The sequence below is a fragment of the Rissa tridactyla genome, chromosome 3 (assembly GCF_028500815.1).
Source record: "Rissa tridactyla isolate bRisTri1 chromosome 3, bRisTri1.patW.cur.20221130, whole genome shotgun sequence".
In the NCBI taxonomy this organism is placed as follows: domain Eukaryota; kingdom Metazoa; phylum Chordata; class Aves; order Charadriiformes; family Laridae; genus Rissa; species Rissa tridactyla.
In genome coordinates, this window is record NC_071468.1 from 73232108 (window position 1) to 73255380 (window position 23273).

General features: G+C 43.1%; 2 protein-coding genes across 9 annotated transcripts in view; both read right to left on the reverse strand.

Moving 5' to 3' along the window:
* Nucleotides 1-3690: 3690 nt before the first annotated feature.
* LOC128907520 (calcium homeostasis modulator protein 6-like) lies at nt 3691-7450 on the reverse strand. Its single transcript, XM_054196480.1, is given in 2 exon segments — nt 3691-4097; nt 6907-7450. Coding segments are annotated over 2 exon segments (951 nt in total).
* Nucleotides 7451-10954: 3504 nt separating this feature from the next.
* DSE (dermatan sulfate epimerase) overlaps nt 10955-23273 on the reverse strand; it is a 44803-nt gene continuing 32484 nt past the window's right edge. For all 8 annotated transcript variants that reach the window (XM_054195558.1, XM_054195557.1, XM_054195556.1 and 5 more), the window contains one exon: nt 10955-21688. In XM_054195558.1, the coding sequence (XP_054051533.1) occupies nt 19933-21688 (1756 nt within the window). In that variant the 3' untranslated portion in view covers nt 10955-19932. The remainder of the gene's footprint in view (nt 21689-23273) is intronic.

A 23273-nucleotide genomic window follows, 5' to 3' on the forward strand; every position in this document is an offset into this window, starting at 1 on the left:
GGCTGAAAGGTCTTATGGCATTTGCCTAATTGCACTGCCTGTGCAGGAACCCTCGGTGGATTTTTTGCTGGTTATGCCCAGCTGAGATGTACATATGGCAACTTTGGCTGACCACACAAGGGTTCTTTACAAGGCAATGGCCATTTATCCTTTTTCCAGCAACATCCTATCAGCTGAATATTCTCTTTTTATTATTATCTTGAAAGTGAATAACCTATGCTGTCCTTTTTTGAGATACAATTCTCTTACTTAAACCTTTGCTGCATTGGATTTGCGCACAGGCGCGTGTGCATGCACACACCTATGGTAACATTTTCTGTCAAGGTCTGCACCGGCCAAAAAGCATCAGCCACCACATCGCAAAGGCGTCAGGGCTGGATATTACAATATTTTTAAAGCAAGGACCATGAGTGTCATCCTGGGGCCTTTGCAGCCCTACCACACTGGCTTTGGCATGACCAAGGCTTCTTCCTCTTCCTGCAGTGCCAAACATTTGGAGTGATTCTCCATGTAGGACATCAAAGCTGTTTCTTTAGGTTTCAGTATTTCAGAATAAACAGTCTGAGGAAATCTTTATTTCTATGTGGACATGGTAAGTTTTGAAGGATGAGCTTCCGCCATGCAAATGAACGTATAGCTGAAACGCCTGAGCCAGTCAAGGCAGCACAGATTTCAGATGAAAAATGACATGAGGCTGCCAGGCTGGACTGGGTGTTCCTCCGCTCACATGTCACATCCCGCTTGTGCATCCATGGTGCAGCGACCACTCCTGGCGGCTCAGCTCTGTGCTGGGCAGACATGCTCAGTGCACACTGGTTTTCCTGTTAGTGTTTTTCATATTTTCTTCCTACGGAAGAAGGATCACCTCGTCCATTGTATTCTAAAGATGGAGTAAGTAAATGTTAGGTAGAAAAACGATAATAAACAGTAGAAAAAACAGTGACCCACACTATGTTACCATTAGTTGCTGACAATAGCTACCCGATGCACATACAATTTTTTGCTTGTCTCGCTTGGTAGTGTATTCATAGAAGTGTTCCTCAGTGTTTCATTTTAGCTTAGGCCCTTCTCTTGAATGTATCTAATGGGGAACTTGCAAGTTTGCTGAAGCTTCTCTTTGAAGTTTCTTTCATTATAAATGTAATTACGTACACAAGATAAGAGTGTTACATAAAGGTGAGGAAAAAATCAAAATTCAAACGTGCCTGCATACAAACCCAATATATAAATATGTGCCCACGCAGACGCAGCTGAGGGGATTAACAAGAATTCTGAGGGTGTTTTCACTGCAGCTTCTTGTCAGGAAACGAAATAAGGCATGGCTTGGTCCTGGAGGCTTTCAGTCCATCCTGAAGTATTTTATTATAACTCTAAGGTAAAGCCTGGCCCCGCTGTGTCAAGGAACGTTTTGACACTGATCGCAGCGGTACCAGGACATTGTTTCCTTCCCATTTGCAACATTCCAGAGTAGATTTATCTCTAGATAAATCTCTAGATGTCAATGAACAAATGAACTCTGCAATATGAGAGGTAAAATGGAATATTTGTAACTGAACCGTGCTTCCTGGAGGCACAAGTAACAAACTGGATACTTGGTACTCTGTTATCATCAAGTTTCTTGGAAGGAAAAGAGCGCTGAGCAAGTCAGTGACTCTGTGACAAAATAAATGCTTTTAAAATTTCTTTTCTACATAGAGAATTAAATCTTATTTTCCCTTTCTGTGTGATATTTTTCAGTATATAATAAGAATGAAGCTTCCAAGATCATTATATTCAGCTAGTTAGAATAGGCTTTTGCTTTCCTTCTTCCTTGGAGAACGACTGTAACAAACAACTCTCTGTCTGTCTGAATCGTTTCCAAGTTGGAGTTTACTGCCTAGAAAGAGGAGATTTCTGGGAAGAGTGAAAGGACAGCCCAGACCAAACAGTCTGACTCATCTCCAAAATGCTCTGTAATAAAAGCTTTTCAAAGAAAAACTGAACTTTACCTTTCTTTACTCAAAACTGGTCTCTCTGTTTTTTATAATTAGATGTTCTTTGATAAGAATGTTATTATTTGCTAATATGGATTGCAGATTTATAGTGTCTTTAAGGATGTAGCTGTGGTATAAATATTTGTTAATATAAGCTTCACCTACACTGCCATGTTATGCATAAGCCTAACCCCTCAAGACATGCTAATTTGCACTTAGACTCCATTCTGGATCAAGTTAAATAGTGTATTTGGCAGGGTATCCACGTGAAGCGTAGGTACTGATGCCAAGGCCAAAACCCCATATGTAATATATATTTTTTAAAAAAAGCATAATAATTACGTATTTTTCAGGAAAAAAAAAAAGTAGGAAAAATATAAATTGAATATAAACAGGTTGTTTAATGTCAGTGTGTTTTCCCTGCAGCATTCAAATGCCTACTTTTTCCCACTAAAGATCTCTAGAGTTACAGGAAATGAGCAGTAGGGCTAATTAAGGTGGCCTGCTGCAAAAGGTGATCAAGATCAGGCAGTGTTAAAAAAAATTCACCACCACGGATGTTTTTAGTTTCACTGTTGTTACCTAGAGCTGCTGAGCAGGTAGGGGTAAAATGGCTGGCATCTTTTTTCTCACCTATTCAAACTCATATGCAGCTGAAGGGATTCCAGTGGACTCCTTTGTTATGCACAGGTAGCTCCAAAATGCTATTCGCTTCCCAGATTTTAAAAAGTACGGTCCTTTCCTTGAGAAACTAAAAGACTGAAAGTAAACATTTCAGTCTAGAGCTTGCTCTAAACTCCACTGAAAGATACATTTTCAAGTGAGAGCTAATAAACTAAGCTGAATTTCTGACCAGAACTTCCATTCCTTTTTGTCTCTTTGATACTGCCAGGTGTGAAGGTTTTGTATTGGCACTCCAGCTGCCAACTGCCCTTAAGGTGTTGGGTAATAATTTCATAGAATCATGGAATCATAGAATCACGGAATCATAGAATCACAGAATGGTTTGGGTTGGAAGGGACCTTAAAGACCATCTAGTTCCAACCCCCCTGCCATGGGCAGGGACACCTCCCACTAGACCAGGCTGCTCAAAGCCCCATCCAGCCTGGCCTTGAACACTGCCAGGGATGGGGCAGCCACGACTTCTCTGGACTACCTGTTCCAGTGCCTCACCACCCTCATGGTGAAGAATTTCTTCCTAATATCCAATCAAAATCTATGCCCCTTCAATTTGAAGCCATTACCCCATATCCTATCACTACATGCCCTTGCAAACAGTCCCTCCCCATCTCTCCTGTAGGCCCCCTTTAGGTACTGGAAGGCCGCTATAAGGTCTCCCCGGAGTCTTCTCTTCTCCAGGCTGAACATCCCCAACTCTCTCAGCCTGTCCTCATAGCACAGGTGCTCCAACCCTCTGATCATCATCAGTTTGACAATAGTACCTGCAGATGTCTTTGTGGATGCTGTGGGTGCTTGTTATTTTACACATGCAACCCTTCTTAATGAACAACATATGAAAACTCCCATAGCGACTGATGTATTTATTTAAATGTACTTCAGCAAAAGTAATAAAGTGTATTTAAAAACAAATCTGCTGAGGGTTACAACTATCAGCTTTTACATACAATTTGCGTAGATTTCGGTTAGAGTACAGAAAAACATTCTTCTTATATTAGTGGGGTTAAAAGACAGCCAGCGTTGCAGAGGATTTGCTTCATTAAACCCCTGCTTTGCTTACACTTGCTTCATCCACAAATCCTAAAACAGGGGGATCCTGATCTCCTTTCCTGAATCTGTCGCTGTTGCCTCTGTTTGTGTTAACGTACTTGTGTATCATGCTGTAACACTGCTCCTTCAAATTGAAGGTATACAAGAATGAAATCTTCCGCCAGTCTTCACTGCTGGGAGTCCGAAACGGCACTGGGTCAGTGGCTTCAAAAAAGCATTTCGTATCTATTTCTGCCAGCCTGGTTGCATGCTCTTTAGCCTTGGTCTCGAAGAGCTCCTGTTCCTTTTTTGAGTAAATTTTCCAGAACTTGAGCTGAAGATAGCTAACCGGGAAGATACAGCAGCTGACACATGTTAAAACCAGTGCCACAATCATGATGAACCATCCTATCAGCTTGGAAAAGAGATAGATGGGTTAACAGTGGTTTTGCATAGTCATATGTAGGAGTCTAGAACTCAACATTCAAGCAGACATGAAAAGTGTAAGCAAAGACACCCTGGAGTGCCTGTAACGGTCTACTCACTGTGGAAAGAGAGGATCCCATGCACACAATTCAGCCAGCCTTACAGAGCTTAGAATCCTCTTTCACCTCAGGCTGATTTTTTTCACGTGAAAAGCATTGAGTGCTAAAGAAAAATGAGCTTGTGTTCTTTTTGGTTCTTAATTTTGTTTACAGTAGATCAGATATTAAAAATGATGGTCAGTAATAAAAATGATATCACAGTTTTTCTCTTTTTGTTTGACTGGTTTGTTTCTTTTTGATTTCATAACAATATCAGTAAGGTCCTGGGGAAGAGGCAAGGTGCCTGAGGACTGGAGAAAAGCCAACGTCACTCCAGTACTCAAAAAGGACAAGAAGGAGGATCTGGGGAACTACAGGCTGGTCAGCCTCACCTCCATCCCTGGAAAGATGATGGAACAGCTCGTTCTGGGCGTCATCTCAAGGCATGTGGAGGAAAAGAAAGCTATCAGAAGTACTCAACATGGATTCACCAAGGGGAAATCATGTCTGACTAATCTGATAGCCTTCTATCATGGCATGACTGGATGGATAGATGAGGGGAGGGCAATAGATGTTGTCTGCCTTGACTTCAGCAAGGCTTTCGACATGGTCTCCCACAGCATCCTCATAGGGAAGCTTAGGAAGAGTGGGCTTGATGAATGGACAGTGGGGTGGATTGAAAACTGGTTGAAAGACAGAGCTCGGAGGGTTGTGATTAGGGGCACAGAGTCTAGTTGGAGGTCAGTAACAAGTGGTGTTCCCCAGGGGTCAGTACTGGGTCCAGTCCTCTTCAACATATTCATCAATGACCTGGATGAGGGGATAGAGTGCACCCTCAGCAAGTTTGCTGATGACACAAAGCTGGGGGGGTGGCTGACACACCGGAAGGCTGTGCCACCATACAGAGAGACCTGGACAGGCTGGAGAGTTGGGCAAAGAGGAACCTTATGAAACTCAACAAGGGCAAGTGTAGGGTGCTGCACCTGGGGAGGAATAACCCCATGCACCAGTACAGGTTGGGGGCTGACCTGCTGGAGAGCAGCTCAGCTGAAAGAGACCTGGGAGTCCTGGTGGACAACAGGATGACCACAAGCCAGCAATGTGCCCTTGTGGCCAAGAAGGCCAATGGCATCCTGGGGTTCATCAAGAAGAGTGTGGCCAGCAGGTGGAGGGAGGTCATCCTCCCCCTCTACTCTGTCTTGGTGAGGCTGCACCTGGAGTACTGTGTCCAGTTCTGGGTTCCCTGGTTCAAGAAGGACAGGGAACTGCTGGAGAGGGTGCAGCAGAGAGCTACCAAGATGATTAGGGGACTGGAACACCTCTCTTATGAAGAAAGGCTGAGGGATTTAGGTCTCTTCAGCCTGGAAAAAAGACGGCTGAGGGGGCGTCTTGTCAATGCTTATAAATACATAAAGGGTGGGTGTCAGAAGGATGGGGCCAGGGTCTTTTCAGTGGTGCCCAGCAATGGGACAAGAGGTAGTGGGCACAAACTTGAGCAGAGGAAGTTCCACCTAAACATGAGGAGGAACTTCTTTACTTTGAGGGTGGCAGAGCACTGGAACAGGCTGCCCAGAGAGGTGGTGGAGTCTCCGTCTCTCAAAACCCGCCTGGATGCGTTCCTGTGCAACCTGCTCTGGGTGACCCTGCTCTGGCAGGGGGGTTGCACTAGATGATCTCCAGAGGTCCCTTCCAACCCCTGTCATTTTGTGATTATGCGATTCTGTAATCAGTAAGAGTCAGCCTTCCCTGATTTTCCTCCTTTCTTACCCTATCTGAATCAAATAGTATAGAGTTTGCCTCTTTTCAGCCTTTTTCTTGGAGGAGCAGCATGCTAAATATTTAACAAATGAAAACATTTTTTTTTGTTTAATAAGCATTTGTACTAAAGAGGAACTTCTAAAAATCTAAGTAATTATAATATTTTATAAACTTAACTCCATTAACCAACCTTAATGTTTTCCTCAGAAAAAGTGGTAAAACCTGGTTTTTCTACTGCAGTTAAAACGACGACCAAACAAACCCAGAAACACAACTGGAGTGCTGCCAAAATTTGGGGGTTTCGTTTCACTCCAAACAAAAAATCCACCCTCAGTGCTGTTTTTTTGATCATGCAGTTTCCCTTCAGCACAAGAACACTTTAACGAGACGGATACATATTTGAACTATTCTTTTAGAACACAGCTGTGAAATTATTAGTAGGTGCAAGTGTTGAGATTCGTAGTTAAACAAGCTGTCCGTATTTGTTTCATTTGCCAGTTCTCTACTGCAAGGAGACATCAACTTCCTCTCAATTTGTGACTTAGCTTCCCCTCAGCTAATGCATAATTACAAAAGTCTGGAGTATTTAGAGGGGTAAAAGTGGAAAAAGAGAAGCACCCACACCATGCCTACGTGAAAAGCGAAGAAAACTGGCCGTGGAAAGTCCTGGGCTCTAAGCTGGTTCCCCACCCAGCTTTGAAAGAGGTTTTGTAAACGGCAGTGCCAAGGAATTGCCACGCAAACATGCAAACCCAGAAAACAGCACAAATATACACTTATTACCTTTCTGTTAGTGGTGGGGTTTTTTTGCTAATCGTGTACTTTTGATATTTAGATAGTGGGAGAAAGGAGGACTCAGGAAGGTGCCCAGCAGGCACCACTGTACATTGAGCAGCCAGGGTTGAAGCCCGTAGGGTGGAGAGAAGAGCAGGGAGGCTTTAGGTGGGACTGTGCCTGAAGGCTGAGGGATTCAACCGATAACTTCTCCTTCTCTTTCTCTAATAACATCTCGTCGCAGGGTATTCTGACCAGCACCTTGTGTCACTCTTCTCCTTTATCTTTACACATGAGGTTCTTTATCAGGCTGCTCCCGCTGGCCGCGCACTCGTAGAAGCTGGCTCTGAGCAGGGCCACCACGATCCAGGTGAAGGGGGCCACCAAGATTCTGGCTGTCACCGGCACCAGCACGTGGCAGTAGTGGGTGCAGGTCCCCCATGGGCTGCAGCTGCAGCGCTCCTCCACACGGCAGCTGCCTGTCAGCAGGCGCCACATCTTGGTGTTCGCCATGTAGCCAAGAACAAAGAGGATGAAGGCAGGCACTATGAGGAAGACGGAGCCATACAGCGTGTTCCCAGAGTTGCAGGGACACTTGAACACCACAGATGAGAAGATCTGCTCGCTGGCAGCCGTCAGCAGGGACATGATGCTGTAACCCAGAATGGTCTGGTGGCGGATGCAGAAATCCATCATCCCATGTAACTTTTCCATTTTCTGCGTCCCCTTACTTTGAGGAGAGTGAAATCTCAGTCAGAAAAGGAAAAAAGAAAGGCAAGTGTCCTGAAGCTCCCACAGCTTAGAGAAGCTCACAGAGCTTTCACTTTCTGTTTGGTGGTGGTGGTGATGCAGTGAGGCACAGAACCAGCTCTCCCTCGAGGAAACAGAAGAGCACAGGCTCACTGCACAGTAAAAAGGTCAAGTGGAGACCACAGTGGGAACCCACCCCAGAAATGAACATCAAAACAACAAAGATCTATCTTTGCTTCTATAAAAACAGTTTGTATTTGTCCACCCATGCATTGTAACTAGCAATGGCTTAAAACTCACAATTTTTTTTCCGGGCAGCTTTTCAGTGAGGCAACAGATTCAAAGTGTGAATAAAATGTGAGAAAACCAGCTTTTTATCCTGCCTTATTATTAGCAATACAATATGGCATGTTCTCTTAGGGAAGAAAATTCATCCATAATCATGTTAATTTTTCAAGCTAATCAATCTTTTTAAAGGAGTTAGAACAAATTAGCCAGCGCAGGCGTAACAAGTGGTTTTCACTGGAGCTCCAGCTGCCAGAGTACTATTTGCCAGGAATCAGGCTTTGGACTCCCTCCTCCATAACAGGTAGTGCCAGCTTTGTAGCCCAGAGAAAAAAAAAACACCCCGAAACCAACAGAAACTAAGCAGATGGCATGAATTGGAAAAATGATGGAAAAGGCTTGCATAATGAATAAAAATTTCTGAAGGGATTGAGCCGCCTATGAAAATGTTTGCTCTCAGTGTCCATAGGTTCCATTCATGCCCTGAGGGAGCTTGACCAGGCTCCTAGCTAAGGTTTGTCTTGTCTAAATCTAGACAAGATGAACTGGCACTCAGAGTTAAGGAAGTCGAAGCTTTGTTGCTTGCTTATACCCATGTAAGTGAAGCTCTCTGAGGTGATGTAGGCAGAGCGGTAGTTTGCTGTCATCACATGCTAGGCGACACCCAGATGTGCAGCCAGCTGGGGAGCTGGTGGTCACTGTCATCTTCTCTGCTACAACCACTTATCCGGGATTTTAGAGTCAAAATCACCTGCCTTTTGCATGAACCGGGAGCTCTCTGGCCTCACTGGGTGCATCAGCAGTATGAATTCATCCTGATCAGATTTTGTATGCTGTAATTTATGCTGCACTGATTCTTCCTGGCTATTACCATGGTCACGGAGGTTAACCACAGAGCCAGAGCCTCACCCCAGGCTCAGGCAAACGTTGCCTCCGGCTGGGCCAGCCTGCTTTTGGTACTGCCTGCTTCAGGCAGGGCAGCAAGGCGTGATGCTGCCCGCATCGCTCCGTGCCGTACCCGGGGCTGCAGGAACCACGCACGGTGGGAACACAATGGCTTGTCAAAACTCTATGAGAACTTACATTACTTGCAATGAACTTCGAGGCTCATTTAAACCTTCCAAAGGGTCCTTGCAGCTCTTTGGGCAGCTGAGTAGATGGCATGGGGGTGGCCAGAGCAGGCAGCGTTGGCGCGGGTGGCCATCGGGCTCGCACCAGACATGCTGTGCTCAGCGCCGAGCTGCTGCTGCAGAGGAGAACATGCCACTGACTGGAACGCTTGCCTTGGTCTGGAGGAAGCTTTGCTTTGTTACTGTGCAGCAGTATGATATGTATGATATACAGCCATAAAAGGAAAAGGACGTAAAACCAGCAAGATTAAATCAGGCTGAAGGTTGAGTTGGTCTGGTCGCCTCTTGGTTACAGTGGAGAGCTGAGGGGGAGCACAGGGGAAGCAAGCTCAGGGACACGCTTACCTCATGAATCTGCATCTGACACTTCTTGAGGTATTTCTTCTGTAAGTTTGTCTGCTTTCAGTTTTAACCTATGCAGACTTTTTAACATCCAAACCATTGTATAGCAAGTGTGCTTAACCTTCATTCCAACCTGACACCACCCCCAAGTTCTGGAAGGGGAGGGGATAGAACAGTGTATCCCCACCTGGTATCTCTATCAGCTCATGGTCTTGTACACCTTCAGCATAGCCCCCTTTTTTTCCAGGCTGAGCTGCCCCTAATATATTTAATCATTCCTTGCCTGACCTATACCTTTGTATAGTTTTTTTTTTTTAATCCATGTTGCCACCTGCACCATTCTCTAAGGTTCGGGTATCATTTTTTACATGAGGGGAAATGGGGGAGTATACCAGATTTGCAGCGTACTGAAGGTACAGCTGAATCGCAGTTTGCTACAACGGCATACTCACATGACTTTGTTTTCTCTTTCCTTGCAACAATTTCTAGAATTTTAACTGCTTTTTGATCATCTGCAAAGCACTGAGTTGCTATTTTAGCAAGCTGTGTATTATAATAAAAAAATGTCAGTCCTGAGGGGTAATCTCAGTCAGCTCAGAGTCTGTTTGTGTATATACGAAGGCAGGATTTCATTTCATTTTGAACACCACTTCCTCTACGCTGAATTTAACCTGCCATTGTGCTTTCTGACCAGGCAGTTTAAGAAAGTATATTTGCAGTTCTTTAAAGCAGAGGTTTGTTTTTAACTATCCAGAATAACTAACTTATTATTGGCAAATATAGTTGCCTTGATTCTTACCTAGAGGCAGCTAGAGGCAATGGTTAGCGCACCTTGAAGCCAGAATTCTCTATGTCCGAAAAAGCCTTAGCAGACGTTGGGATGGCAGAAATAACAGAAGCAAGGTGAAATCACTGCAAAAGACACCTCATCACGGTGGCAAGGACATGGGCTGCCTCTGAGAACCACAGGTTTATCAAGGGATCTTAGTGACCACAGCAGCCCTCTGGAGCAGATAACAACCACACAGGGGAAAGAGTACAGCCAAGAAACCTGGCTACTTCACTTTCCGAGCCTAATTTTGGCAGCGTTTTGTTTATCTGCAATAAAATATGATTTCAGGAACAAGCTTCCTGGCAAAAGGGAAGGGAGCTCTGTGGATTAACCCTCCCCTCCAAGCAAACCTGTTTCCTGTAAATACTGGCAGAAAGAGGTGGGAGAGGGAGGAGAGACCACCCTGGTTGGGAAGCGGGGGAGTAGCTGTGCTAGGAGCCAAGAGGGGCACAGGGGTGGCCCAGGCGAGCCCGGACAACGAGCAGCCTTGGGAGCCGGGGGCTGTAGGGGGTCCCGGGCGGGAGCAACCAGAAGGGCAGGGGAGTGAGGAGCCTTCGTCATCCTCTTCACCTCACAGCGTTGTTCTCCCAGGGCAGCTCCCACTTGCCCTCTAAATTAACACTTGTCTCACCACAACAGTCGTACAGCATTAACTGGGAAGCGTTCAGAAAAAGAGCTTTCTGATAAAAGAACCCAGAATTCCAACCTAATGGTTGTTTTTGCATTGATTTGCATTAAATTTCATGCCTTCCAAGGGGAAGTAAACAATGTCAGAATGAAGAAGACAGACATTCTTAGAACAAAAGGATTACTTTTATTATTTGAAACGTTTCCATTTTGAAATATACTTTATTAAAAAGAAGGGGTCAGATGAAAACAAATCGACTTGCTTAATATTTTATCAAGTTTCTCCTTGACGTTTTAATTCCTATCCTTTCATTTGCAGCTGAATGGATCTCAAGCATTTTCTAGGTGGAAAAACTGTAGTCTAACTACTTCTGTGGTTGTATCAAAGGCATAACACTGGTCTTAAATGCAGCGTGTGCGTGTGTGTGCGCACGTGTGCGTGCAGACACATGCTGTGGGGGCTTTGCCAGTACATATTGAGTAGATTTTATAGTCATGTTAGTAAGTCCTTACAATAGGTTATTTATTTTTTTTTGCTGGGACATTTGCTATTTGTTTAGAAGAGCAAAAGACTGGTTCTGTTTTTCTACAAATCTTTCTAGCGGCTCCAATCAAAGCCCATCCTGTCCCAAATTCCTGTCGTTAATCTTATCGAGCTCAACTTCCTCTTCATGTTATTAATCTAAAATTTTGTACATCCACGGATGTAATGGAAAAGTGCACCTCAGCACTGGCTTTCTTTTTTTAACAAGTGGGCTTGCTTCTTCAAGTGAAAGACTTGTAAGCTGCATTTCTCAGTGCCCGGTTCAGAAAGACATATGGAAAAGTCTTCTTTTTTTTTCCCTAGGAAAATTCTTGTAACGCCTTTTGTCTGGTTCCAGGTGAAATTAATGCTTAACTAGTAGGGGTCTTGTCCGCAAGCAGATCTGCACCTACTCTCCAGGTGGACTGACCTCCCCTGGAGGCCCATTACCCCAGTTTGTGAAACCGAGGAAGTTATTCTGCCTTTACGGTTGAACCAGTCTTCTTACATGTTTGTGAAGTGTCACACAGCTCAGTGGCACCACATAAATCATTAATAGTAGTAATACTTAGCAGAGCAGCAGCCTGAGAAGTAGCACTGTGACTGGGCATGTACAGCTTACAAGCATTTGTGTACATTATACTGCTATTTTAAGGCATTACATTTATTAGCAGGTTTTGGCTGAAGACGAATTTTAGTGAGTAGGAAGGAACCAGATCTGCAAAAGCAAGCATGGCTCTGAAGGAGGCTCTGAGGTACGGAGTCACAGAAGCCATTGCACTAATTTTCTCTTGCTATTATTCACTGCTGCTCTTTTAACACCACGGGTCCAGTACAGGTCTCATTTCTGGATGAGAAGGGTCCTATAACCCACTCCAAGTGTCCTACAGCAACCAGGAGTGTGAGGGCTTTACAGTTCAATCTATGCTAACGCACAATCTATTTGTGCCATAAATAAGTCTGTGCGATTCTTTAAGTGTTGGCTGTGGATTAAGTGAAAAATATTTGCTGAGTTTACATGAAAATGTATGATATTTTCATAGGATTAGAAAGGTAGAAGTTGTCAGGTTTTATGATGAAATTAAGGAGCCTTAGTGAGGCGGGTTATAGAATTAACTCATTTGTAATCAGGTAAATCATCCTGGGTAGTCAACTGCTCAGTTCTAAGAAAACAAAGATCAGGTTTTTTCATTTACTATGGAAAATGAAATGCCATAAAATTATTTTGCAAATTTAAGCACATTAAACCCAAAATATTTGTATACTCCTATTGTGAATGTTTTGTGTTCCATGTGTTCTTGCTTTCTTCATGTTATGCCATCACACCTTGCTGTCTGGAATTGCTGCATAGCTGAGATTTGATTCTGTTCCACTCTGTGTGTGTGTGGCCTAATGCTGTCTGATCATAGGCTACAAAATATGCTCTGTACTTTTTCATTTAAATAATCCTTCTTCCTTGCTATAAACTTTAACTAATTAACTAGTTCTTCAGTTCATGGTAGTACACCCCTTTCCCCCGATTCTAGTTTCCCATCCCGGGCTCCTTTGCTGCCTGAATTTTGTTAATTAAAGAATTTTTTTTCTAACAGTAAGGCAGCGCAAGAGCTGAGACTCTGTCACTTGCAAAGCTATTTTAGTTATGCCGATAAGCTCACAGCCTTCTCTGGACAAAATCAGCTGAGCAAGTTAAGAATGAAAAAAAGAAACCTCATGAATCTTCTTGTGAAGGGATGCCAGTCATTTCCTCTTGGTAAGTTTAGAAGACAGGCAAACCAATCATCCATAGGGAAGAAATTGCGCAAAAATATTAATACACTTTTACCAGTGAAAAGAAATTCATAGCAAAAGCTACTACTTCTAACATACTCCTGGAGGAAGATAAGATAACTTCACGAGCAAGCACTACTTTGTCAAAGGACATGATGAACGACTAGACGTCACAGCAAATTTTTCAACCTCTCTCGCAGCAAAGAGCCTACACGATGCATTAGATATAGCATATAATTAAAATTTAGCGTACGTCTTTCTCTGTAGAATAAACATTCAACAATGATGACCATGAGGGACGTCTAGAAATGGTCTCAGAGTCCTGTAACTGAGTTTTGTTCTTACAGAATTGAGAGGTTTCTGGCTTCTGGTCCTCAACCTCACTGCTCATATAGTTTTTCTAATCAAGCTCATTCCTTACCCGCAGAACATCCAAGCTGTTTCCGTTTACCACAAATGTACGAGCTGTGTCAGACTCTATGGTAGCTACCTCTGCCTTGTATTAAAGGCTGAGCTCTACTACACTCAACAGCACTTGTGTGTGCACTTTCAGTACTTGCCTTTTATATGCAGCTAGTCCTGCATATAAAATGTGCCATGATGTATATAAAATATGTATATATAAATGATGTATATAACCAATGTGTTGTATCAGCCTGTAGATAACAAAAACACACAAGGAACCTAACAGGGGGAAACTGGGTCTTTCCCTTAAAAGTGCAAGGTTGCTGGTTGTTACAAACTGTTGAAAATAAAAGTATGTGTCCTTTAGGGGAACATAGCTCATTACAGTTTGAATTGTAATTTGAATTGATGGAGACAGGCTCTTTTCAGTGGTGCCCAGTGACAGGACAAGGGGTAACAGGCACAAACTTGAGCATAGGAAGTTCCACCTAAACATGAGGAGGAACTTCTTTACTTTGAGGGTGGTAGAGCACTGGAACGGGCTGTCCAGAGAGGTGGTGGAGTCTCTGTCTCTGGAGACATTCCAAACCTGCCTGGACGCGTTCCTGTGCAACCTGCTCTGGGTGACCCTGCTCTGGCAGGGGGGTTGGACTAGATGGTCTCCAGAGGTCCCTTCCAACCCCTACTATTCTGTGATTCTGTGAAAACCACACCTCCAAATCTTAAGCTATATGCCTCCTAGATGACACCCCTACTCACGGAGCACGTGTAGTAATTTACAAATGTATGTACATTCAGCTAAAGGAATGGCAAGATACACTGGGATAAAATGGCAAACAGGATAACAAGATTGGGAGCTTCTTTCCTCATAGAGGCATACGCCTGTGCCACAGCTCACTGCCTACAGCAGGCTGATGCATGAGGAAAAAACAAGCATCCCTTAGTTAGGTGGCAATGCCCAAGTTCACTGTTGCAGTGGGATACACTAGGTATGTGGTGGAGGACATACATACTGGACCCTGTCCCGTCAAATGACTGGATGTGATACAACTCATGCATCGTAGGCTTGACAAGTGCCAACCTTTCTGTGTGTATGCTGTGCATGTGGACATCAGTACCCTGCTGCCGGCGCACGTGTCAGAGGTTTTTAGAAAAGAGGGGGAAGCTGGGAGTGGGCTGTCACCACCGTGATGAGTCAGGGAGACCCTGCCAGACTGATGTCGTCCCCAAGGGTCTCTCAGACACAGAGCAGGCTACCCAGCCCATTCCTCATGGCTATCTTTCCTAAGGGACACCACAGTCCTTTTCCCTTCTGTGACTGGTGAATATCTGCAGCCCAGATGGATGGGGCCATATGTTGGGCAGCCCCAAGTTCAATGCTGAGGTGAAGAGCTCTGAAGTCCCAGTTCACCTTACACCTAGAAGTTAAAGCCTACCTGAGAACAGGTGAGAAGGACACGGCTTTCACAGCATCACTGAGGCCCAGGGGGACTATTTGTATCCTATCATTTGTCTTTCAGTATAATGAGGATTCCCACAGTTGTGGTAGTGTTGCAGCCATTCTTGTGGAGAGCATGGACATATAAAGGCATGCCAACACCATCTCTCCTTCTGCTTTTTTCTGCCTTTTGGAATTTGACTGAGAATAAATCTGTGGGATTTAACGGCATAATTCCATTACCACAAGAACATCACTACCACAATGCATGATTTACATTGTTCTCTTGCTGTTTTTATTACTACTAATCAAAGCAGAGAGGATATGGCCTTGTATATATGGATTCATGTGCTCCTCAGTATATGGCCACTGTGGCCATGTTCAGTTTCACTGAAAACTGAAGATAAAATCTAAATTCTCATGAAATTATTAATCTTCCTAGTGACTGAAATGGCTGCAGCCACTATTCAGTGTAAAGTAGCAACCAAGGCAAGCACAAATTTAAATTAGTCACACGTCTGTATTAACTGATACCAGTTGGAACTGATACCAGTTCCATCAAAACTGATGCCAGTTTTGAGGAAGACCCAATGATAATCCTGTTTTTCAGAGTATTTTTTAGAATGCATTCTATATATTGTGTAGTTGGGTCCAGTTTTCCTGCCTGCCCCAAGAAGAAAACAGCTATGTTCCTTCCTTGAAAGGGTCCTGGGCTTTGTTATTTATTTTATTATTTGTCTGAAGGTTGAACTTGCTTAGAAAACAGCCTATGTACTGGTGACAGTATGGACATATCCAGCAATGGATTGCATAGGCCTGGAGTCAACTGCCAAGAAAGGACAGAAAATAACACCTTGGCTTTGTTAGCTGAGTCTGACTTACCAGCTTGAAGTTACTCTACTGAATTTTAATAGAGTAGCCAGAGCAAAGGGGTTGCAGTTAGACAAAAGTATGTTTGATCCCAACTAAGACTTTCGCAGACCAAATAAATGTGACTGTAATGTCCCAGTGCAGAAATACAGCTATTTTCCAAACACCATATGCTTTCAAATACTAAGAAAAAACTTCTCATTAGTGGAAAGTACATAGGCCAGCAGAAGAATGTGATGTATTTCAGACATATAATCCTCCAGAATAAGCTTTGATTTTACAAGTTTTAAGAAATGAGGTAATGTGCTCCATTCCCTTTGCTTCCTTTAGTCACAATGATATATATATAACAACATACATAGCCAATTTTTAGCTGGACTCAAAAAATCATTAAAAAATCTAAGAACCAGATTCCACCCTCAAGCATACACACCACTACCTGTGGGCTGAATTCCCATTCGCTTTGTTCAGAATACACTGAACTAACTTTAGACTAATTTAGACGGCAGCCCTGAAATGAAGCATGGATGACTGAACATCAGCTATTGAAGACAAGTTGAGTGAAGTCAGCAGGGTCTCAGATGAATACAGGAACCCATGCACATACATCCAGTTGTAGAATAGTCATATTTTCCTGTGGCCAGAGAGGCAGAAAATTAAAATCTTTAGAAACCAAAAAGAAGCAGGGTAAGAATCGGAGCAGAGGCAGGTGCCAGAAACACTTCACTGTTGTGACTCCATTGAAAGTAGGGAGCGAAAGATAACTTTCCTACTGGGTACCATACAGTGACACTTCAAAAGTTGTTCAGTATACCCAAACCACACGAAAGTAGTGCCGAGTGCCTCTGCTGTGGACGCAGAGCTCAATGAGACCGCTTCTCTCTTCCGCTTCAGAAAAAGAACACAAAGGAGAGGACAGCATCCTCTCCTGTGTCAGCCAGTGTTGAGGAACACCAACCTTCTCCAGCCCTCCCACCGGCCACTAGGGCTACCTGGGCTGATGCCATTTACTTACTCTTCCCCATGGCACTTCCTAGTAAAGCAAGGGCAGCTCAGATTTCTCAGTGTATGCTGCCACCTGAGGGCTCAAACTGCTTCTTCATTGTGACAGACACTTCTACCCAACAGCCCGAGTTGGAATGGAACCATGTGTTCTTCCATTTGTTTCAAATTCCATTAAAAAATTATGATCTTTGATAAGGAATGAGAGGGACAAAAAGAATGGAAGCAAAGAATGGAAACAAAACTTACATGACTATTAGAAAGGGAGTTTTTAAAGGCTTTGGCCTAGAAAAGAATAAGTAAGAAAGTACACAAGGTTCTTTTTGCATCTGAAATATACTCAGCACAATTACAGCTTCATCACTAGTTGAAACAAACTTTAGTTGCCCTATCTGAATCGAAGTTACATCTGTGTCAGTGGAGTTCAGAATGGCCAGTAATGACAGTCGTATGCTAGTAACTCAAATCTTTAACAGAAAGGTATCAGATGCAAACCAAGCACAAGCTGGAAAACCCTTGGATTCCTGCTTTATGCTGAAATGGGTCTGGTCTCCCATTCAGGACAGACTGGTACATTTCATTTCCCTTCGCTCCATCATCCCATGTATACCATCCATTTGAATGCTGTTCTGCTTTGAAAGCTTTAAGACCTGAATGTGAGCATGGGCAGCTCTTGCAACCACCTCTTTCCCTTTGCGTTGCCAGAACAGTGCAGAGAAGCGTAGTGTAAATGAGAGTTAATGTGCACAACCGTACCTTACTTTCCAATCTCTGTAATTCTGCAGTTTCATTTGACAGCTACACAAATCCCATACTAGAATTCAGACGCCACACTACAAAGCAGACCACATACCTGCAAAAATGCAGGCATTTCCCGAAAGCTTTCTAGACTATAGGTTGGCTTTCTATAGTCAATTGTTCAAAGCAATAGCAAATGTGCAGCCATGAAAGAGAGTGAAATATTTGTATGAATTCCACTGTTGACATTAGCCTGATACAGGTTAAAAGCTACCATGGCTCTTTGTTTTCCTGAAGGTTCATGTGGCTGCAAAGAAGACACGGAGACACAAGCACAGGTTCTTTGCTTATAAGGCGTAATGACTCCCTGAATTACCCTGATGAAATTTTATGGCACCAGCTCCCAGTGGAGGGATGTGCCAGGCCATACAACTAAACTGCAACAATACCTGCCCCTTGATTTTTCCGTGTTCCATGGCCAATAATAGTATCATCTAACATTGAAAAAACAAAACAAAGGCGTCTTTGAAATTGAACATAACCCAACAGCTATTTCTGCACGTCTTCACATTGTCACAGTGCAGAGGCAGAAATAAAGAGATTTCCAGTGATACACAGCCTGTCACACTCTAGTCATACTTTCAGCAGGCACCACTACAAACTCAGAGCTATACTGGGCAACACTCCCCAGGCTCAGCTCCCTTCACCTTAAGCAATTAAGTGGGTAGTTCGAAATAGGTGACTAACCACCCTACATGCCTTTTGCAATTAGGGAAAAGGGAAGGTTATGTCTTGAGGGTGTTTCAAGGTCTTAGGTGGACCAAGTAGTTACCTGAAGGCTCTCTTTCTCCACTGACTATGCATGGATCAGAAAGTAACTGGAGTCCTAAATCTTTGCTCAGACTAAACGTACCAAATTTCGTTGAATAAATCCAGGCATTGAAGACTGTAGTAGGGCTTATGCACGTGAATACAGTGCTCAGTACTGGCGCAGCAGCTGGACCCTAGTGAAAATATTCTGATCTGTTCACAGAAGATGTTTAGACGAGGAAAGCTCATCGCATTTCAACACACTGACTCGCAGAAGGCTTAAAGCAGCAATGGAGATAACGGGTGTAACGAAGAGGAAACAGGTGTTTGTGGTTTGAACAAAGGGCTGATGAACATCATTACCGTAATGATGAGGAAAAATATTTTAATCAAAGAAAAACAACTTTTCCACAGAGACAACTATAATGTTTTTATTTAGCAAATGTACTGGAAGAATTGTTTTTCTGTAAAGGCATACAGATACGCCCCAATTTCATAGAGCTTCCATTCTCTCTAATAGCTATGATTTTTTGAAATCAGTTTAATGAACAGAAGGGGATATATGTGGAGATGTCAAACTTATTTTTGTCATAAACCACATGATTCCATTTACCACTAATCCCCAAATAATTGACCCGGGGCCACCAAGAGCTTGCAGAACCCTTGCTGGTGCTTTACAGACAACAGGCTGTTCACACAGTTTTAACTGTCCTCTGTTTCTAGCCATGCGAACAGAAATAAGACATTAAATACTTCCTTAACACCTCTTTTTCCATACTGGCAATTGCTGAGGTTACCACAGGATCACTTTGGTTTTTTTGTTTGTATTTTTACAAATGCATATGGAAGGGCAGTGATCTAGGACATTGCTCCCAACTAAGACGTGCTTCAGACTATAGAAAACTTTTCTGAAATCCTGCCTTGTAAAACTGAGAACAGACCCTACAGCATTCATCCTTCTGCAGTCTACACCTGACTGAAAGATAAAGGGTTTTTTTTCCTGAGAATTTTGTTACTTTGAGTTAGTCCCGTATTTGCCTTCTGCCGCTGCCTACTAGGCGTTGTGCCTCTCACTTGGCAAGTGCTGACGTGATTGCCATTTCCCACGGTGCCAGATTGTAAAGCGTGGAAGAGATGACATGATGTAAGGGTCTGCAATAATTGTACAGGACTGTGTCCTACTGAAGCATTCTTTGGTCTGGCAGACAGAAATGAAGTCTACTGCTAAGATCTGCCTTGCATACTTGTGTTTGAATGTCCTTTTCTTAAGAGAATGTCCGGAGACATCCATAGCAGCCTGAAATGGAAACTCACTAAATGCAAACCCAACTCTGTATAAAAAAGAAAGCCCTTAGAAAAAAATCTACTAAGAGGGCTCTTCTCACCAAAAAAAATAATTACAACTTTACATTACTGAACTCTGATGAACAAAGCATAACATTCCCTCAGATGTGAGGCCCAACTCAAAACACAAAGGAGGAGTACTTATTAAGTACTTAGTTTTCCAAGATATTCATTGCTTGCCCTATTCTTCTATCCCTTCTGGTCTGAAACCAATCTTACCCCAGCTGTTTTTGGAATGTTTCAGAAAAAAAGATAGTCTTTGGCCCTATTAGGGTTAATGCTTTTGCATAGACGTATATGACCATAAACTGGTCAACTAGTAGAGGTCTTCTGCTAACATTGTGACTGAGAACAGGAAGAATACAGCCACAATAATATACAGCTGTCTACTAAAAGTATTGCATACAGACATCTTTGGCCATGCAGTCTCTTGGCCTTCTGAAAATACGTGAGCTGCATTGCTAACATGACAAAAAAAATAGCAATGTTGAGAATTAGAAAGAGGCGAGTATAAGAAGCTGATATTGATGGGGCACTACTTCGAGCAGTTGTCACCATCTGTGCCAGCCCTGACCGGCCTTTGATTGACACCCCAGTTTTGTGCTTCACATAAGTGATATCTGCAAAATCCAGAAGATCTTTCATTTCCTCGTCTTCATCTACAGGCAACTCTTTTTGTGCTTGAGTCTGTGCCTTTTGTCGCACTTTTCTTTCATTTACCTCAATTTGTGCAAAAATGTCAGGAACGGCATCAACAAATTTGTAGCCTTTGGCTACTTTTCTGTTTTTCTTTGCTTTGCCGTGCTGCTGCCTCTGTGAGATTGCAAATATCCTATCAATGGCCTCCTCTGTCTGTCTCTTATCTGAAAACCTCAGCAGGCGCTCAGCGGTCTTCCTGAAGCTAGCCGTGTTGCGTACACGAGACAAGATCTGCTTCTCAAGCTGCTGGAAAACGGGCTTAAAATGCTGCAGGTTCCTCTCCACTATCCCTACGTAGTCCTTCACTTCTGGCACTGCGGAGCTCCTAATGGCAGAGGCTCGGTCAAAGACAATTTTCTGGCGGTCTGCAATAACCTGTGCAAAGGGAGAGCGGGACCCATCCTCAACAGGCCACAGGTAGACGGCGTAGGCGTGCTCACTGGTGGTAATGAAAACATCCAGCTGTGGAGAATCTCCACGGACGGTGAAGCTCTGCACATCAACGGAGGGCCCAATGAAAAGGTAAATGGCCCTCGTGACGGGGTGCCGCAACAGGGTCGTTACATTCACGTAGTTTGTTCCATTGTATGGATAGCCCCGGGGATACATCCTTGAGGTGATGGTAGCTTTCTCGCTGTGGCCAGTGTCATCCATCCAGTACATCTTATATATCCCATCACGGTGCCTAATAAAGGCCCCATGGACATCATCTACAACTGTTTCTTCAAAAGGCACATCCACATTGTGGAAGAAACTGGTTGCTGCCTCCAGGGGGCTGTCATCTTCTAGATGGATTTGGTCCACTAGCAAGAGAAGCTGGGGATGGAGAAGTATGAGGTTTCTTTGCAATTTTCTTAGCTTCAGTTTAGGATTGTATGCACCCACTCCTTCTCCCCTGATAAAAACCACCCCGCTGCGCTCCATGGCGGCAACCACTCGTCCCTGACAGTCACCAGCCAAATCATGTTTATATTTAAGCCACTTTGAGGAACAGTCTTCTGTAATCTGCCCTTCCCATGGGGAGAAGCAGCTCTTGGACACGGCAGGGGAAAACATCAACACATTATTAAAAAAAGTATATTTTGGCCCATACAGAGCTTCTGTTATGAAAGGTACGCCATTGGGAGCAAAAGTAAAGGAGTTCTGGTCCGGGTGTTCATGGCCAGCATTAAAGTTCCTCCACCCCTTGATCCACTCTTTGTACTTGTTCTTATGAACAATATCATATATTGCACGTCCTCCCAGCTTTCCTGACTTGAAGGAAAGGAAAGGCCTGTTGATTTCAGCTGGCAAAGCACTTCCATAGGTTACCACTCCCCAGTCCTCAAAGTAATGCAGCTTAGGAACCCCATAGTCTGGCGGAGGTATGGAGCGCAAACTTGCATCATACCTGCCAAAAAGATGAGAAAAATGGGTTTAAAAATCGCTTGACTGATTCCATTATCAGCACCTATACAAAACTCAAAAACCAATTCAATATTTACATCAAGGAGCAAACTAACATCGTAAAGCCCACAAGTATGCTTCCCGAGTGAACTAATCATATAGTTGTAACGAAATTTATCATACTAATCCCTATATACATTTGTTGTGTGCTTTTTACAGAATAATAGCTGAAAGCATCTTCTCCGTGTTTAAAGCAAGCAATCCTTCTGCAGTCAAAAAAGAAGAGTACCACTAATCTCAAACTAGCCGCATTTTGTCTTACATCATAAAGCTACTGACTGCCATACAAATCTTTTATAAAGGCACATTAGGACCAGGCTCCAGACACTCTCTATTTGGCATCAGACAACAACGTTTGCACCTATTTACTGACTACTTAACCAAGAGAAGCAGAGTATCTGTTTCCCCAAACTGCTGATAATAGGAGTCTGTAGTCTCTAAACAGAATTAGCAATAAACTAAAAATTAATGCAAAGGCATTTTAAAGGATAAATTTTTATGATTTATATCACTTAGTGTATGTTAGTTTCCTTTTCCAACTAGGCTGATGAAAAAATTGTGTGGTTTTCTTGTATAAATTGTAAGATGTAAGACATTTGGTTTAAAAAGGTCTTAATTCCAGAAAAGGTTACAATGCCTATAATTTTTGTTTTATTTGATCCACAGGAATTAAAACAAAACAAACAAACAAAAAAGCCAACCATGGAAAACAAAACCTAACCTTCTAGAATTGTTTTTAAGCAACCAAAATAAACAAAACCATCATTAAGCCCAGTAATATTTCTGTTAAGACAGTTCCTCATCCGGTTTGTTCTCTACAGCTAACCAGGAGCCTCTGTCAGGCCCTAGACAATCGCAGCTCACGTCCTGCGTATGCCTTTGGGTAATTCCAGCCAGCACCAGGAGCCTGCTCTATATCTGGTGGTCCTTCACGGAGATTCGCCTAAAAGCAGAGTTCTTCCCTGAGACTCTAACGCAAGTGGACATGCTCATCACAAGAGCAACACTCCAGCATAGGGAAAAGGCAATCGTTAGAATGTTCAGATAATTTTTTTTCCCTTTTTTTTTTTTTTAACTCGGATGCTCTTAAAAAATTTCTTTCTCTTTGACATCAAAAAGAATTTTCTAAGTATAAATTCCCAAGATTTCCATGGAGGCACAGGAGAAAAGAATGATGGAATGGGGTTGTAGAGGAGAGATTCTGTATTTTGCAAATAACAAGATGAAGGGTGCTTGGAGCCTAATAAATATGCATCCTAATGTGCATGTCTAATCATAAATGCAAAACAATATATATGCAATGATATTTTTCTTCTAAGAGAGAGACATAGAGCTGCACTAACTCCTCGAAAATGTACTCATTCTCTCCACAGACGGAGGGAATTTATATATCCACCTAAAGCTTCATGTGTCTTTTCCTTTCTTACCTTTAGAAGATTGACATTCAAGTTAGCAGAGCTGTAAATTACATGCAAAACACGGATCTAGTAATCTATCATGATATTTTTTCGAAGCATTACTTGCACATT